Source organism: Pagrus major, chromosome 13 (assembly GCF_040436345.1).
Source record: "Pagrus major chromosome 13, Pma_NU_1.0".
Taxonomy (NCBI): domain Eukaryota; kingdom Metazoa; phylum Chordata; class Actinopteri; order Spariformes; family Sparidae; genus Pagrus; species Pagrus major.
Genome location: NC_133227.1, coordinates 4370532 through 4388193, shown reverse-complemented (window position 1 = coordinate 4388193; position 17662 = coordinate 4370532). Strand labels below are relative to the sequence as shown.

Below are 17662 nucleotides of genomic sequence, written 5' to 3'. Positions count from 1 at the left end.
ATGACTTAAAGAACAAGTTCACCCAAAAATGAAAATTCAGTCGTTATCTACTCCTGTGATGATAGTCAAGTGATGTTTTGCCGTCCACAAAACATTTCTGGAGCTTTACAGCAAAACAGTGTTGCAGCATTCTCTTAAACAATGGGAGTAGATAGGGACTTGTTTTAGAACATCAAAAATAATTTATAAAAACATAAAATCCAAAGTCCCAAATTGATTTGAAAAACATTATTTAAACCGTCAATGCTGGTGGAGCTTGTGCGCCCACTTCAGACAGGGTGCATGCTAATGCGTTTAGCTTAGCACCTTATAAACTTCTGTTCCTTTAAATCTTAATGCTATGCTAGCTAGTAGAACCCGACCAATATTTCGACTGATATTGGCACATCACAGATACGGTATTTGTGTCATTGGTACCAGCAAATATTTTGTCCATGCACCCAATATGAAATCTTTTTTTTTGTGTGTTTTTTTGTTTTTTACAGAACATAAAAGTATGCTTGGGGTATGGTATAATTATTAAATTCCCAGTCAAGTGGATTGTTTTAGAGCAGTGATGTAATTTCGGGCAATTGTAAAATATCCTCCCTCCTCTAAGAACATATCTTTGTCAGGAGTGATTGATGACAACATCCTCCGATATATCGATATCAGAGTTGTTTTACTCCCCTATATTGGCACAGCTCTACTAGCTAGCACTAAAAAGTCATGTTATATCATGTCTGACATTTCTCTTAGCTAGAGCACAGTTTAAATTTCATCTTCTCCAACAGCTATCTCAATCAATTTACTTTATCACACTTTCTGTTGTACAATAACATTGAGAAACACTAAGTTAGCCAGCTAGGCTACTGATTAAAAAAACTTAATATCACATTATGACAACTACAAGTGACGTGAAATAAATTGTTCCCTCACTTATAGTTGATTTAACCTTACGAAAACAGAGATTGTGTCGTCTTAAAGCCTCTACTTTCTGTAAATGAATGCTTCAAATGCAGCTTGAAACAAGTTTGCGTCACACTGCTGGACCGCGGAGCTGACAGCAACAGCGGACATCTGTTGGCCTCCGACGTCATTCACAGCACGCGCAGTAACGTTAGCCAACATTAAATACTCCTGGACATTTTGTCAAAGGTCGCGAGACGTGATGATGCAACGTGACGAGAACTTGTCCCTGTAAAAAACCCGGCTGCTGTCGAGCCACGACGGAACAATAACTGTGGCGATACTTTGTAAAATACGGACCGGGCGGTGAGAAATCGATTACTTGAGAGTAACGAGCCCCGCATATGCAGTATACTGGTGAGCTAGCAGCAGAGAGCAGCGACCTGCTGCAATTGTGTGAGGGCGCCGCTGGGTGAGTCCCTCTCTCCGCTGCTTCTGTCTCCACAGCTCCCTTTTCCCAAAGAAAAGAAGAGGAGAACTAGGTCCGGGGAGGAGGGCCGCCGCCATTATCGGAAAGCTGGCACAAATACCACTTTCACACACGCAATCTGCTCACAAATTAACCGAGACATGAACCATTTCTGTTGCGGTAGAAGCGTATTTGAGACGAAACACCACGGCGATTGCAACAAACTCACCCGTTGTCTCGTGTGCGCGACCGGCCCAGCATTATGTGGGCACAACAATGGACAGAATAATTATTGAAAAAGCAACGTGGTGAAGCGAGGAGAAGACGGCTAAGCTGATTTTTTTTTTTAAACGCCCGAATTTCTCGTGAAGGAAACCCCTTGCGAGAACACAACTGGATTGTTCAATCATATGGAGTATTTATTTCTTCCTTCCCCGTGTTTAATTGCAGCGAAAACAGCGGCGCTAAACAAGAGAATCCCGGCATGGGTGATGGATATTTAAATCAAAATTGCCCGATCGCACAAGTTGCAGTATTATCAGTGATATCTGCGAATTGAGACGACAAATAGTGTCTTCTGCGGCTTTATGCTTATGCACATCAGGCGGCGAGGGCTGCGGCAAGCGCTGGCCTGACAGATGCAAGAGGAGAAAGGGAGAAATGCGATGGTATGTACCCTACATGCTTCACTCCTCGTCTTTATGGGCTGTTTCCCGGTGAAGCTGTCGAGTGCTACACCCTAGACAGCTGGGTAAATACATTCTCTTCAAACACTGTCTGTCGGTGTGGAGAAGGTGGGCTATCCCACATTTGGGCTCTGCATTTTCATTATGTAGACAGCGGGCCTGGCGTGGTCAGCCCCTCTCTGTGCACCCTGAAGCCCATGTTAACTGTTAATCCTTTGCAAACACATAACGTTACCACATTTATCTAAGTAAAGCAGGTTATGTAAACGAAATTGCTTGAAGATTCCCTTCAGTGAACTGTGTTTTGATGGTGATAGACAGGGCAGTTCATTTGTTTTTATTGGAAAGGAGAACTTGTCTGTTCATTTGGGTATCAGGCCTAGCTCAGCTGAGCGGTGTGGACTGCCCATGGTTGCTTTTGACCCTGCCTGAGCTGTTTGCTTCTGATGTGTTGTCACTTCATGTGACAGGATATCTCAATATGAGGCTATAATTCCTCCTTTTGGCTCAATTGAATCACACGCACATGAAAGTGAAAGTCTGCAGTGGGTCAATTTTGTCCTTTTTTTGAGTAGAAATCTTGAGCTGCAGAATTGCATCAGTGCTATAGTAATGGAGGCATTAGTCAATGCTATAATAATGGAAGCATTACCATTACGTGTCTGAAAGGGTTGAGGAAGTTCAGTGTCCTTTGTCATAGATTGTACTTGTCTGACTCGGTCAATAAGTCCTGCATTCATTCATTCATTCATTCATTCACTCATTCTCATGTGTCTTTGAGGATTGGGCTGATAGCTGCTGTTTCATTTAGGTTGAAGAAACTGAGGTGTCCACAACATGCCGGTAGTCATTTTCATGCTTGTCACCTAGATCACTGATCAGCTGACATGGTAATTTAAAGAGCACCACTCCCAACATTTCATGTAGGATTAGTGTCATTGATTTTGATACTGGTTTGATATAGGAATTTATCTGCAGATGACTGGACCAGAACAGCAGAAATTAGTTGATTAATCAATTATGTAAGATTAATTGGCAACAGTTAGGATCAAAGTAATATTTAAAGTGAAGTACTACTTAAGCAAAAATGCCAGCTTCTCACATGAGTGAGAGTATTTGCTGGTTAGCTTAGTTTTCTTTGATAGTTAAGTAACTTTGGGTTGAGGACTGTTGGTCAGTAGAAACAAGCAATTTGAAGATGTCACCTGTGATGGGTTTTCCATAAACACAAAATCAGCAGATTAATTCAACAGTGCCCTAGAATGGGCAATACATCATCAGTTTAAGGAAATGTGCAAAAATCTGTGTGCTTCCTCATATTAAATTGTGTTAAGTTTGGCTGTTACTTGTACTGTAACTACAATCTATGCCCCCTGCCAGGAGATAGTATGAATGGTTGACATTGCTGCTCCTGTAACACTGTCTTCATTATGTTTTTATTAATGGCTAGATACAATGCCAAAAAACGCCCAGTGTTTGATAACAGCTCGGTGTGCTTTGTAATAATATTAATGCAGTGATTTCACACATATGACAATTAATTGCTTTTGACAAATGGTCACACTTGATACAAGATCAAGGCCGTAGTTGTGATCATGAATGGTATTTAAAGCCTCATAACCAGTTGAATTCAGAATCAAAGAGCAAACATTAGTTCCTCTTGAACATTATACCTGACCTTCAGGGGATTGAGAGAATCCATTGCATCAATATCATTTGGTATACAGAGGCTATGGGCACAAAATTGGATAAAATGTAACCCTTGACATTCTCATAGTCTGTTATTTATTAGAGATCACTTGTTTGTGAAGAGGGATAGAAATATATGCATGTTGACAGACATTTGCAACACCACAATAGTCCATTATCACACGAAGCAGCATGTTTTACAACAGTATGTTATTATTTTATATGTCGAAAGGTTAAGGGTCTGACATTTTTCCCATTGGTTTTCCTGTTTTTTCATTCAAAATGTGGTTTAGTTGATTGCCCAATTTGTCTGATTTCTTTGTTGTTTTGTGTTTGTTTTTGACAGGATCTGATTCATACAAGGAATGAATGAAAGAACTCTCTGCTCATATCACTACGCTGCCATTTATTAAGATCGACGTCCAGCAGAAGAAAGTGAAATCTGATATCCACTGTGGATCAGCAACTTTATGGACAAATATTCAAGTGAACTCCTTTATACAGTGCCTGTTTATGGCAGGATGAGCGTCAGCAGACTATGATGGCGAAAAAGCAAGATGCCCGATCACCCATTTACAACCTCATTGTGGTGGGATTGTCCGGAACAGAGAAAGAGAAGGGGCAATGTGGGGTTGGCAAGTCCTGCTTGTGTAATAGGTTTGTGCGGCCTAGTGCTGATGACTTCTACCTGGACCACACATCAGTGTTGAGCACCAGTGACTTTGGGGGTCGAGTGGTCAATAATGATCACTTCCTGTTTTGGGGGGAGGTGTCACGGGTTCTGGAGGAGGGACCTGAGTGCAGGATGCATGTTGTGGAGCAAACTGAATTCATTGATGACCAGACATTTCAGCCACATCGTAGCACTGCTATGCAGCCCTATATCAAACGGGCAGCCGGAACAAAGCTGGCTTCAGCAGAGAAGCTCATGTACTTCTGTACAGATCAGCTCGGCCTGGAGCAAGACTTTGAGCAAAAACAAATGCCTGAGGGCAAGCTGCAGGTTGATGGCTTCCTGCTTTGCGTTGACGTCAGCCGAGGCATGAACCGCAACTTTGATGACCAGCTGAAATTTGTAACTAACCTGTATGGTCAGCTTAGCAAGACTAAGAAACCAATTGTGCTGGTCCTCACCAAATGTGATGAAGGAGTTGAGCGCTACATCAAAGATGCGCATACGTTTGCGATCACAAAAAAGAGTCTGCCAGTAGTCGAGACATCTGCACGCTCAAATATAAATGTGGACCTTGCCTTCCTCACTTTGGTTCAACTTATCGATAAGAGCAGGGGCAAGCCCAAGATCATTCCCTATTTTGAAGCCCTGAAGCTCCAGAGTCAGCAGATAGCGTCTGCCAAAGATCGCTATGAATGGCTAATAAACCGTATAGTAAAGAATCATAATGAAACCTGGTTAAACACCAGTCGACGAATGAACACCTCCCCAGAGTACAAAGAGTATGTGTTCCTGGAGGGAACGGCTAAATGCAAGAAGCTTTTTCAACAGCATGTCTACCGTCTGAAGCAGGAACATATTGAGAGGCGTCGCAAAATATACCTAAGCACTCTTCCTTTAGCACTTAGTTCTTTGGTGCCTGACCTGGATGAGATAGATCAGCTGAGCTGGTCTGGGGTACAGAAGGTCCTAGAGTCTAAGCAGCACTTTGCCCACTGGTTTGTTGTTCTGGAGGACTCACCATGGGAAGATACATCTCACATTGATAACATGGAAGATGAGCGAATCCCTTCAGACCTACTGGAGACTGGTGAAGCAGAGGATCTATTTAATGCCCACCTGGAACATCTGCGCAATGAGTGCAGACGGGCAGAGATGAGGCTGGAGTTCAAACATAAATTAGCTTCCTCTCCCTTTGTCACACCTGGCAAACCTTGGGAGGAGGCCCGCAGCTTTATCATGAATGAAGAGTTCTACCAGTGGCTTGAGGAGACAGAGTACTTAGACCTGTACAACCGGCATCAGAAGGAGATCATTGATCGTGCTAAAGAAGACTTCCAGGAGCTCTTACTGGAGTACTCTGAGCTTTTTTATGAGCTTGAGGTGGATGCCAAGCCAAGCAAAGAGAAGATGGGGGCAATCCAAGAGGTCTTGGGGGAGGAACAGAGATTCAAGGCGCTACAAAAGCTTCCTGCTGAAAGAGATGCTCTGGTATTGAAGCATATCCACTTTGTCTATCACCCTACCAAGGAGACCTGCCCTAGCAGTCCTCACTGTGGAGATTCTAAGATTGAACAAATCTTAGTGTCACGTTTCCCCACGTGTTACCCCTTCTTAGATGTGAAAGCTCATTTCGGGGACACCAAGGCCGACAGAATTAACCTTGTCATACTGGGAAAGGATGGACTGGCCAGAGAATTTGCCAATGAGATTAGGGCTCTCTGCACAAATGATGACTGGTATGTGTTAGATGGGAAGATGTATGAACTGACACTGCGGCCTATCGAGGGAAATGTACGTCTTCCAGTAAACTCCTTCCACACCCCCACCTTCACCCCTCATGGATGTCTGTGTCTGTATAATTCAAAGGAGTCTCTCTCCTATGTGGTTGAGAGCCTTGAGCGACTTAGGGAATCAACTCTAGGTCGAAGGGATAGCCAGCTAGCACAGCTACCAACATCACTGCTTTTAGTCACTAAAAGAGGCGTCGGATCATATGTGGATATAGGTGGAGAAACTGCCTTAAACCTAATAACACAGGGACAGCAGGTCGCAAGGAGACTGCAGTGTAGCTTTTTAGACCCTGCCTCCCCTGGTGTGGGCTATGGCCATAATGTCAATGAGACCCAAATCAACCAGGTGCTGAGGGGCCTTCTGGATATTAGGAGGAGCACATCCTTCAGTAGCAGCTCCCCACCCCTCCTCCCTGAGCCTCCAGGTCTCCGAGACTCTCCTCATCAGCCGGTTCCTGAGGCAGACCTTCGCATTGTCATGTGCTTAATGTGTGGAGACTCGTATGATATTGAGCAGCTCCTGTCCCCTTTCCTTATGCATCAGCACTGCAGGCCCATGTCTAATAGTGGCACCTCTGTATTGCTGGAGCAGACAGTTGGTGGACACAAGCTGGCTATAGAGCTTTCTCTGCTCTCATACCATGCCTCCTTCACTTTGCGGAAGAGCAGGTTAGTACACGGCTACATTGCTGTGTACTCTGTCTCAAGAAAAGCCTCCCTGGAGACCCTCTGTGCCTTCTTGTGTGAGGTTCAGGACATTATCCCAGTTCAGCTGTTGGCAGTGGGAGACAGCCAGGCAGAGCTCACTGACAGCGACTATGCCTGTGAACAGCTGATCCAGGGGGAGGAGCTAGCCCATGAGATTGAGGGTCGTTTCAATAGTGTGGTTTGTGGATCCGGGGGCGTGGTGGGAGGCCTGCACAGGATAGAAATGTTCCATTCTTTTCTGATGGAGGTGGTGGAGAAACGCAACATTGTGGAGGCCACACACATGTACGATAATGTTGCTGAAGCGTGCACCACTGAAAATGTGTACTCCCCACGCTGCAGTTCTCCCAGTCCTGTCACCATGTTCCTGGATTCAGAGGATGATGTAGAGCCATCACCACCATACTATGATGGCACGCTCACTTCTCATAGTGGGGGCTTCAACCTGCCAGACTTAGACTCCAGTGACATCTCTGTCATCTCTGATATCAGAGACTTTGAGAACAAACTCAACAACAAAGTACCCCCTCAAGTGAGAGTTAAACCGGGCGTCACTTTTGACTTTCGGAAGGTGAGCCGCAACCCATATATTGATACCCTAGGTCACCGTCGCTCCCTCCCTTCAACTGTTACCTGGGTTCCCGGTGGGGATGTGGGCTACGATCCCTCAGACTATGCGGAACCCATCGATGCCGTTTCAAAACCCCGCCCTAGCAATGAAGAGATCATCTACTCAGTGCCACACGACAGCACACAAGGCAAAATCATCACCATCCGTAACTCTAACAGGATGCACTCCAATGGAAATGGCTCAGACAGCGAAGCAGACAGCAGCTCTCTGGAGCGAAGGAGGAAGTTCTCAGCAGTGGGGGTGAAGCCTCGTCTGTACCGTGATCGCTCCAAGCGGCTTGGCAAGTTCAGCAGCTTCCGCACAAGCTTCATAGGCAGTGATGATGAGATGGGAGCTCTTCCAAAGTCCAAGGAAGATGACTTTGGTACTCTGAAAGGCGAAAGTCTTGTTAATGAGGAGAGCGAGGACCCAAAAAAGAGGAACATTCTGAAGAGCCTGAGACGAACAGCCAAGGTGGGTATTATTATATCTCCTTTTTTCATTTTAATCCAGAAAAAGAACCTAGTTTTCATTTACTTGTCCATAATCTTATACACAAATGGTTGTTAATTCATTGCTATTATTATCTCTATAGGTATAATAGTACTATTCCAGAAAGAAAGTATAAATACACTGAGGTGACTGTTGAGTGAGCATTTTTAAACTGTAATGTCTTGGGGAGGATCTAGACATTTTGACTGAGTGTGAGTAACTCCTGATTTGCTGCTGATGTGGAACACCACATTTTGAGTCCAGTGAGTGCCACTTAGTATCAATATAATTACCCCTGTTTGAGACACTCAGTCCTCTGTCTCTCCTTCTTCGCAGAAAACCAGACCAAAGCCCCGTCCAGCTATTCCCAAGCCCCCGGAGAGCGTTTACTTTGGGGTCCCCCTAGTGAATGTGGTATCCCCTGACAGACCTATCCCACTCTTCATCGAAAAGTGTGTCCGCTTCATTGAAACAACAGGTATGTTGTTCTGTCTTTACATTCATGTGATGCATTCAAATCTGATTTAATGTTCTCTCCTGAGAAATTGTCATTTTTTTGTGGGTAAACATGTTTTTATAAGTTAATGTTATTGATTAGTCATATAAACATGCTTACTTAAATCTAAACCAGTGCACCTGATCATGACCACAATGTGATAATAAAGTAATACAAGTTCTCCTCTAAAAACTGCCAGCATCTGTATTGTCATGGCTGTTTGCAGCGGGGCTAATGAAGTGTTTGTGCTTTGCTTGTTTCACACTGTGCCCCCCCATGTCTTCCCCCTTTGCTCTGCTGCGCTCATCTTTCCTCAGGCCTGAATACAGAGGGTTTGTACCGCGTAAGCGGCAACAAGTCAGAGATGGAAAGCATGCAGAGGCAGTTTGAACAGGGTGAGTCGCTCATCAGACTTGTTTGAACCAGCTGTTTGACATGTAATTATGTGACTGTCTAATCAAAACATAAACAGAGTTAACAAAGGAAAGTGTCATGCAACTGATTGTTTGTTCCTGATGACAGCTACTACTGATGGGCTTGTTTTCTCTGATCTCTTTTAACTCTCTCATTCTCCTTGTGTAGACCACGGATTAGACCTAGTGGAGAAAGACTTCTCCATAAACACTGTGGCTGGAGGCCTCAAAAGCTTCTTCTCTGAGCTGCCTGAGCCCCTGGTGCCTTGTGCTCTGCAGGTGGACCTATTGGATGCTTTCAGTAAGCAAACACTGCTGGGCTGGGAGGGTCTTTACTACAACATAAAAAGATTATTTCTTTAGAAGGGAAGAGGGAAGGGAAGGTTTTGGCAGACCTGAAGAAGACAAGAATAGTTTTCCTGGTAGTGGAGAGAGACATTTTAGTTTTAAATTACTGTGTGCTATGATGAGGTCTCAGTATTAATGGTCACTTCTCCGCATGTGTGCAGAAATCAATGACAGAGAACAGAGGCTGTACACCATGAAGGATGTCCTGAGGAAGTTCCCCAGGGAGAATTATGATGTCTTCAAATATGTACTGAGCCACTTACACAAGTAAGTTCCCTATCTGCTGTTTAAATCACTTTCATGCATTTGTTGGTCTCTTGTGGTAGACATCCATCTGTTTTTCTGCACTGTATGAATAAATCGGTGTCTATTTGCGTGTTTTTCCCAGGGTGAGCCAGCTGAACAGGTTGAACTTGATGACCAGTGAAAACTTGTCCATCTGTTTCTGGCCCACTCTCATGAGGCCGGACTTCACCACGATGGATGCCCTGACTGCCACACGCACCTACCAGACAATCATCGAGACCTTCATCCACCAGTGTGCATTCTTCTTTTACAACCAGCCTCTCCTCGACTCCCCCACCGGCCTTGCGGGCCTCCCTGCCTCACCCACCACCACCCTCAGCGGGAGCTCTGCCTACTCTTGTTACCGCTCCTCTCCTCCTCACACCACCCCACACTTCAGCCCCCTGCAGCAGTCCCCTCCCACCACCCCCCAGTCTCCCCTGCAGTCCCTGCTCCCTCCCCTCCACCAGCACCCCCACTCCCACCATTCCCCTGCCGAACAAGAGACACTGTGAGAGACGGTGAAACCACGTGTGCCCATGATGATGCTGGACCTTATCACCAACACACACACACACAGACACACACACACACACACACACAGACACACACTAAAAAAAACGAAACATGTGCACTTGCACGCTACATCTTTGATCATGGACAAGCTAGGTTATGAAGAGGGGAGGTGGGAAGTATCTGAGAACCTTCCCTCACCTGTCATTTGTATCCATACTTGTGTGCATCAGGGCAGGCTACCATTATCATTGACTCTTCCTCTGCCCTCTGAACCCCTGATCGCCTGGAACATCAGACCAGAAGTGGAGGACAGAGGTTGCCGTCACAGCGAGCCTCTCCTCTGTTAACAGCCACCACTTATCCTACACTACCAAGAAATAGAAACCTCGATGCCAAGCTGGAAGAATTGATTTGTGGCCACCATGTTTTTATCTGCATAAAACTGTTTTAGTTTATTTTCTCATGAAAGTACTGCCACTGGATTTTTAGACTGTTCCTCTGTAGGTCCTTTGGGCAGCGGTTTGCTCCATATAGCAGAAGTTCCTCTGTCTGCCTTTGGGGTTTTTCTCCCATTGGCTCTACTTGAGGGGGTCAGCATGGGGAGGGAAGTGGAGGGAAGGCAAGGGAAGGAGGGGTGGGTTGGGTTCACATCCAGGGATGCACTTTAATGATCACTGTTGATTTTCCCTCGAAAGGGTTTATTTTTTGTTGACATACTGTTTTCTTGAGTGTTTTTAATTTCACAGCTCAAACAGCCATACCTATTGCCTCTACAGAGCTCTGGCAGATCAAACTTTGTTTACATCAAACTTGTTTTTTTGTATCCACAAACTTATCTGAAGCACTTTTTTGATAGTGTAGTGTTTAATTAGAAAAAAATGCCACATTGATTAATTGTTCATATTGTTTGTTTTAGTGGTTGAGTGTGGCATCAGTGCAGGCTTGTGAAACAAGATCTTTTTTGTAAAAACTTACGTTGTTGGAAGTCGATCCAGAGGTCCCATTTTTGGATGGGAAGTCTGAATCCACTCATGTTCCTCATTCATCCAGCCATGTGAAACTAGGTTTCTTTTAGAGTTTGTCCTCTTTCTAGCTGTCGGTTGATCAGAGTGGATGTTTAGGGACGTTGGGGTTAATTAGACCATTATAATATCAGAGAGGACTTTGCCTGCCATCAGTCAAGTGAAGGAGAAATCTTTGCCATTTTTGAATGTGTAACGTAGTCATACCATAACCCTACATTGCAATCTGGTGACCATGGAAACCAAACGCTTGAAACATGATAGGTTGCTGGATGTGTCGCTGTGGCTATCTTATCAAACCAAGCTCTTTGTATTCATCTAATGTTAAGGACCTTTAACTCCGAAGGTTTAGTATTCTCAACGCACTGTTACCGCTAGTCCTGCTATACAATACAATGACCAGTAGAAGTTAAATGTTTGTGAACGGGGCACATTCAGGAAGCAACACCGGTCGTTTACCTGCTCTAGTGAATTAGTTTTGTGCTGGCATATTGTCCTCCCTTTTTCATGGAAAACAAGCAGCACCGTTTCAGTGGTAGCACTGTTAATGAAGACATGATGATTTTAACCATTAAACCTATGAGAGGAAGCAGAAGTGTAAATGGACGCCCAGACATAAAGGTTCTGGATGATTGTGGCTCTGTTATGGTTCTTGGTTGCAACAATGAGCAGACTAGTTAGATTATTGGTTGCAGTAGTATTTGGGATCATCACTTACTGGTACTTTTGGAATCACAATGCTGTTGGAAGTCAGTCATTTTACTTCTTCATCGGGCTCTTGTCAAACTGCTCCAAGCTGTTAGCTGTAACATTGCAACTGGCGCAGAAACAACCAAGCAGCTGTCCCACTATAACACGATTCCTGGGAGTATATAACCGTACTGCATTACTTGACTTCTGACACAACTTTGGCAAATCTGCCGTTCGACGAGCAAAAAGTGAGTGCATACTACTCTATAATGGTTGTTTATTTGTATGTTGGGGAACACCACCCTTTAGTCAATGGTAGAAAACATTTCTAGTGTGTATTTCAATGATTGAAAGTCCATTTTTACAATTTTTGTGAATGGTTCAAGGCCACTTAAGTTTAGTGCATGATTTAAAAAAAAAAGAAAAAAAGAACACACCAAGGGAGAAGGATGAAAGCCTCTTCCTGTTTTAAAACATGAAATTAGTACGAGAACAAAACAAATACTAAAGAGAAATAGCTGAAACGTGAAAGTTTATGTACTGTGCACCAAGAGCAAACCATGGAATTTGTCTGACTGAGAAAAGTGTTTGAAGATGAAGGCCTTATGTGAACTGTATAATAGTTAATAAATTAAATCTTGTAAAATTGTCCTCAGCTTTCTTGTGGTGCATGTGTTTGTGTTTCTCATTGAGCCTTTTACATTCTGACACCTACCTGCGTCCATTAATGTCCCAATATGTTAACCTCAAGTTCGACACGAGATTGGAAAATCATTGTAAAAACTGCATTTTCTAATTATAATTTACAAGGCCACACAAAAGCAGCTGGATAACTATTGTCACAACAATGAATGGGGTCCAGGGAATCAAGAATATCAAGCGTATAATTTTGTGGGTTACGATTTTCAGTATAATGTGAAAATCGAGGAGAGGGCCTGTGACAGTTTATCTGAAAAGCCCCATTGCGCCCTGCTGTCATCTGACAAAATATTAGACATGCTATTATTATCCACATTTTCACTGCGGAGTAGTGCAGTGTGGTTTAAATTATTTTCCTGATTGACATCTTGGTGAACAAACACAACGAGGCATGAACACACGACTGCTGCACACCAAAGATAATCAGGCCCCAAGCCAAATCTTTGTAAAGCGCACTTTTTTTTAAAGCATCCCTCTAAAAAACAGGCTTACGTCTACACACATTACATACTGAGGGACCTCTGCTGTAGTAACAAGAAGCTGTAGTATTAAGGCACTGGTGCAGGTGACTCTGAAAAACATCAATTATTCACAGCATATCCGTCATGACTGACTGAGCTCTTTTGGTAGAATACTTTCGTCACAGTATCTGTTAACCTGTGTGGTGGGGTCGCACGTTATGATGCTCTGACGCCATCTCGTGGTTGTGTAGCTGAAGAGTGGCGTGGAAGTGGGTGTTGGTCTTTGTGTGAAAAAAGACTTAATTGAAAAGATCTAATTTTCTCTTTTCCCGTCCACTTCTTACATTTCAGATACAACTGATTTGTTGCGTTTATTCTCACAAGTTGTCTGATGACTGCTCCATGTTCAGATGCGTCACTGAGATCAAACTGAGCTCTGGTGCCACAAATGACAACTTTCAACACTAAAGTGTGGATGAGTGAAGTTATTAAAGGATAAGTTCACCCAAAAATGAAAATTCAGGCATTATCTACTCACAATCCATGCTGATGGGAAGTCAGGTATTTGCTTTGTAGTCTACAAAACATTTCTGGAGCAGAACAGCAGAACAGCATTGCAGCGTTCTCCTAAACAACTGACATGGACTTGTTTTAAAATGTAAAAGATAACTAAAAAAGAATTGTTTGCAAAGCCGAGCTCGTGCACCAGCTTCAGACGGGGTAATGATTTTAGCCTAGTGATTACAATGAAGATTTCACCTAAAAAAAGGGTGTAAATGACGTTTTTTTTTTCTAATTCTACCTCAGTCATTGGAGAGAATTGCTTTAATGTTTAATGTTTTGTGGACTGCAAAACTTTACCTGACTTTCCATTGGGAAAGGGGGTGAGTAGATAAAGACTGAATTTTTATTTTTGGGTGAACTTTTCCTTTAAAGAGCTCTACTTCTCTGCTGTATGCTCACTACCTATACATCTATACAGACTGTGCTAGAGTCCAGACATATTTTCTGCATATTTTCACACATCTGACTAATTCCTCGTAACGCCCACTTCCATGTTTTGATAACAATATAGATTAAAATGTGTCTTTTATACATTGTTGATTTTCTCTGAATGAGGTCAATCATATTTACATAATATATTTATGGGCTAGTTGGATGCATCCAGTGTTGTTACAACTGTTTTTGTCCTTATGTTTAACATATATAATTGTGTGTTGAGGTCTCCAGTCTGTAAATTATAAACAATGAGTGAGATGGTGCTGAGGGCAGGCTGAGGGGATACAACATGTGGGATGTTTCCAAACAGTATCCAACACTTTTGAATTACCGGCTTGATGATTATGGCTCGGTTCAGTGTAACTGTAGCTTATCATCCTTTTCATTGTCACAACAAGCGGTCAAAAGGGTAAGAGAGCATGTCATGGATCACTGACCTGAAATTCTCCTGTGAGTTACATGCTGTTCATTAATGTTATTACCCATCATCCCCCAAACTCCTACCCTTGCTGCTCAGTAATGGTGATACTGTACCACGTAACATGAGAATAGGTATTTGTTGATTAAAAAACTAAATAATCTGAAGCTCAAACGCTTACATTTACACATCAGGACCTTGCATACAGTAAATACACGTTGTTCTGTACCTACAGAGTTTATGGCCATCTTGATGGGTGTCTCTGCTTCTACTTCAATTTTGACCGCTCTCTTTAAAATCTATTCGTCAAAGCCCTCCAAACTTATGAAAGTACAATACTACACCTGAGTATCACACCAAATATCTTCTCTATATTTCCATACACTATCTTTAGATTTAGACTTAGATTTACAGCTGATTTTGGTGTAAGGTCAACCCGTCACAGGTTGGTCCAATGATGCATTTCAATGCTGCTTTGGCTATTTATCTGCTAATTCAGTAGGATCAGTTCAAAAATGTTCAGATGGAAACAAACCTGTTGAGAATGACAGAAGCCGTGACGTATGAAAGATAGCTTTATTGCACAAGGTGTTAGAATGATCTTTTTAGTTTTTGCTTTCTTTTCATAGAAAATGTACTTTTGAACACAAGCAATTGCTATAACAAGCAACTCAAACAAATGTTTGGGATACCCTCAACATTTTTTTTGTTTGTTTTTGATTTTCATACATTTTTTCCTTCAGTTTTTCCCTTTTAGCAAGCATGCAATGATTCTTTTGAGGATGAACAAAATATAAAATAATGATAATAAAAAAAGTAAATAGGACAAATGACAACATCAAAAGACCTTTAAAAAAGAATAAAAATTCAACAAATTAGTATCAAAAACATAAAGGGAAAGAAAAATGTTTTTGCCCATTTCAGAAGTAAAATATTTTATTTTTGATACTATTTCAATTTTGAAATTGGGGCATTCAACCCTGATGTGTCCCCTGATTTATTCTGACGAAAATAGCTCTTCATACAAAACTGTGTTTATGTACAAGACATAATCTATAAACAACACTGACAAAGGTAGAGATGATGGGTCTAGTATGTTTAGGGTGGTGAATTTTTACTTTAATTTATCTGAACGGGGGGGAAAGGACGGGAGTCTGAATGCTTCAGGTTTACAGACCGACTCCAGTCCAGTATATACACAACAGTAGTTTGTGTGACCAAAAGAGCTACGAGTCCCTGATTTCACTTGGCTGAACAGGTTTTAGCCACAGGCCACATACCTTAGTACTGTTTGGCCCCTGGAACCAAAATTTTTGAAAAAACCCAAAACAAATAATAATGAATTTTATGAATCGAAATCAACAGACCAACAGATACCCCCTCCCCTAAACAAACAAACAAACAAACAAACAAAGCAAATGGATAAACAAAGATAAAGCACAAAACACTGTCATGGAGATGCTTCAAGAAGACATTCCAAAAGGTTCTTGTGTGAATGTACATTAGAGCAAAATGGAGGTGGAGAGAAAGAAAGCGGGACATGTACAGTACTTCAGACAGGGCAACAACAAAGATATCAATTGAGTGAACATCATATAATTTTTTTTCAAAACTGAACTCCCTGACATATAACATCGCTCAACTTTATATTATTTTACTTCATTCACATCATGACTGGGATTTCCTTTCAGCTAGTTATCCATTTCTTTGAAGAGCAAATATCGGCTGAGTGACACCGAGGCTGGCTGAAAAGTTGTTACTGTATCTGTGACAGAAGCCTTGAGGATATAATATGTAGCATTTCTGCATTAAAATGTCTATAAATGACTAGACCTTTAGCATATATTTTGTCAAATTGTGTACTTACATTATCCTAAACCTTTCCAACAATGTTCAAACCCAGAGATATTCTTAATTTTACTCAAGGTAAAGGTGCATTTAATTTGGTCGCCTGTCACTATAACTTCCAGTCAGAGTGACAGAGGAAGTCTACGAACGTGACTAATTGTAACGTGAATAAAATTTTAAAGGAGACCTATTATGCTTTTTCATTGTTTTCCTTCCCTTGTGTGTGCTGCATGTAAAAGGTTTTCAAAATTAAAAAGCCCAGAGTCTGCACCAATGGGAGCTCTTCTCTCCCACAGAAAACTGAAGTGCCTAAAATGCCTCGTAAGTAGTCCCGCCTTTAATTCTGTCATTTCTTGACATCATACGCCATCAACACGTGTCACATCTGCATACTTTATACCTACATTCACAGTTGAAGTGAAGCTAACTGGAAGCTGAAAACACAACAGAGCTGACCGGAGACTAGGTGAGCGGTGCTGGCTCAGGCGTCTCAGACAGAGGGGGATTACAGAGCTGCAGCACTGGACAGTATGAGAAAATTGATGCGTTTTTTAAAAAGAATTAAAGCATGTAAACCTATTCTACTAGTAACCCCAAAATAAAATTATGAACCTGAATATGAGCATAATATGTCACCTTTAAAAATTTACCTCATCCGTGAACGTTTCTGCCTGAGTCACATAGATAGATTTAGATTTAGATAGATAGAAGACCACAACTCCCATGATCCCACACTACTTACGTCTTTAGTTTTGCTTTGATTGAGAGACCCCTAGCGGCGGAAATTACACACTGTACATTCAATTCTATATGGTAACCACCCCATATCCTCATGAGCAGGCTTAATATAACAGAAGGCTTTCTTGTCATGATTGTTTAACACTCATCAATGTAGGCGCTGCTATTATCTGTTCACCCAGCCAGCCTGCCTTGCAGCATATCTTGCTTTTTTCCATCTCAACATGGGGCTTGTAAAGGGCCGCTCTCCGTCCGTACGGGAGCGAGACACTCTTCTCTTAGTTGGTCTACACTGAGAAACATACAGAACATCCCGTATATATACTAAACCTTTTTCTTTCTTTAGTCCAACCTTTTGTTAAAATTTCTCTTTTTTAAATTTCATGATTGAGCGATTGTCTCGTTCGTAAATTTGACTTTAACATTAAATTGCTGTATATAATACTACACTATGGTAGTACATACAATTTATACTTTGTCATAATTTCACTTAAATGTCAATAATATACCTACATAGAAATATATATGTAAATTCTTTATAATACCAAATATTCTCTATTTGTAATCTGAGAAATTATAGCTGGTTCATTTGGGTTGTCATGATTTGATTGAAAAGTTCGACACTGTTCAGCTGGAGAGAGATGTGTGGAGAATATTCATGTGATATAATTTTTATCCTTGGAAGTGAACCTGAATCATTTCTTCATGAATCATCGTTAAG

General features: G+C 42.1%; 1 protein-coding gene across 1 annotated transcript; it reads left to right on the top strand.

Annotated features, from left to right (window-relative positions):
• Positions 1 to 1366: 1366 nt before the first annotated feature.
• arhgap35b (Rho GTPase activating protein 35b) lies at positions 1367 to 10156 on the top strand. Its single transcript, XM_073479390.1, has 7 exons — positions 1367 to 2025; positions 4079 to 7990; positions 8345 to 8486; positions 8822 to 8899; positions 9087 to 9218; positions 9427 to 9532; positions 9654 to 10156. The coding sequence occupies exons 2-7, from the start codon at positions 4271 to 4273 to the stop codon at positions 10063 to 10065; spliced, it is 4590 nt and encodes a 1529-aa protein (XP_073335491.1). The 5' UTR covers positions 1367 to 2025; positions 4079 to 4270; the 3' UTR covers positions 10066 to 10156.
• The last annotated feature ends 7506 nt before the right edge of the window (positions 10157 to 17662 follow it).

What these genes read in the sequence shown, in the direction of transcription:
- arhgap35b (XM_073479390.1), top strand. Translation starts at nt 4,271, where the DNA reads ATGATGGCGAAAAAGCAAGATGCCCGATCACCCATTTACAACCTCATT. An exon ending in GCAGAGGCAGTTTGAACAGG is followed by an intron (nt 8,900 to 9,086) that starts GTGAGTCGCTCA and finishes CTCCTTGTGTAG; the next exon opens with ACCACGGATTAGACCTAGTG. An exon ending in GGACCTATTGGATGCTTTCA is followed by an intron (nt 9,219 to 9,426) that starts GTAAGCAAACAC and finishes GCATGTGTGCAG; the next exon opens with AAATCAATGACAGAGAACAG.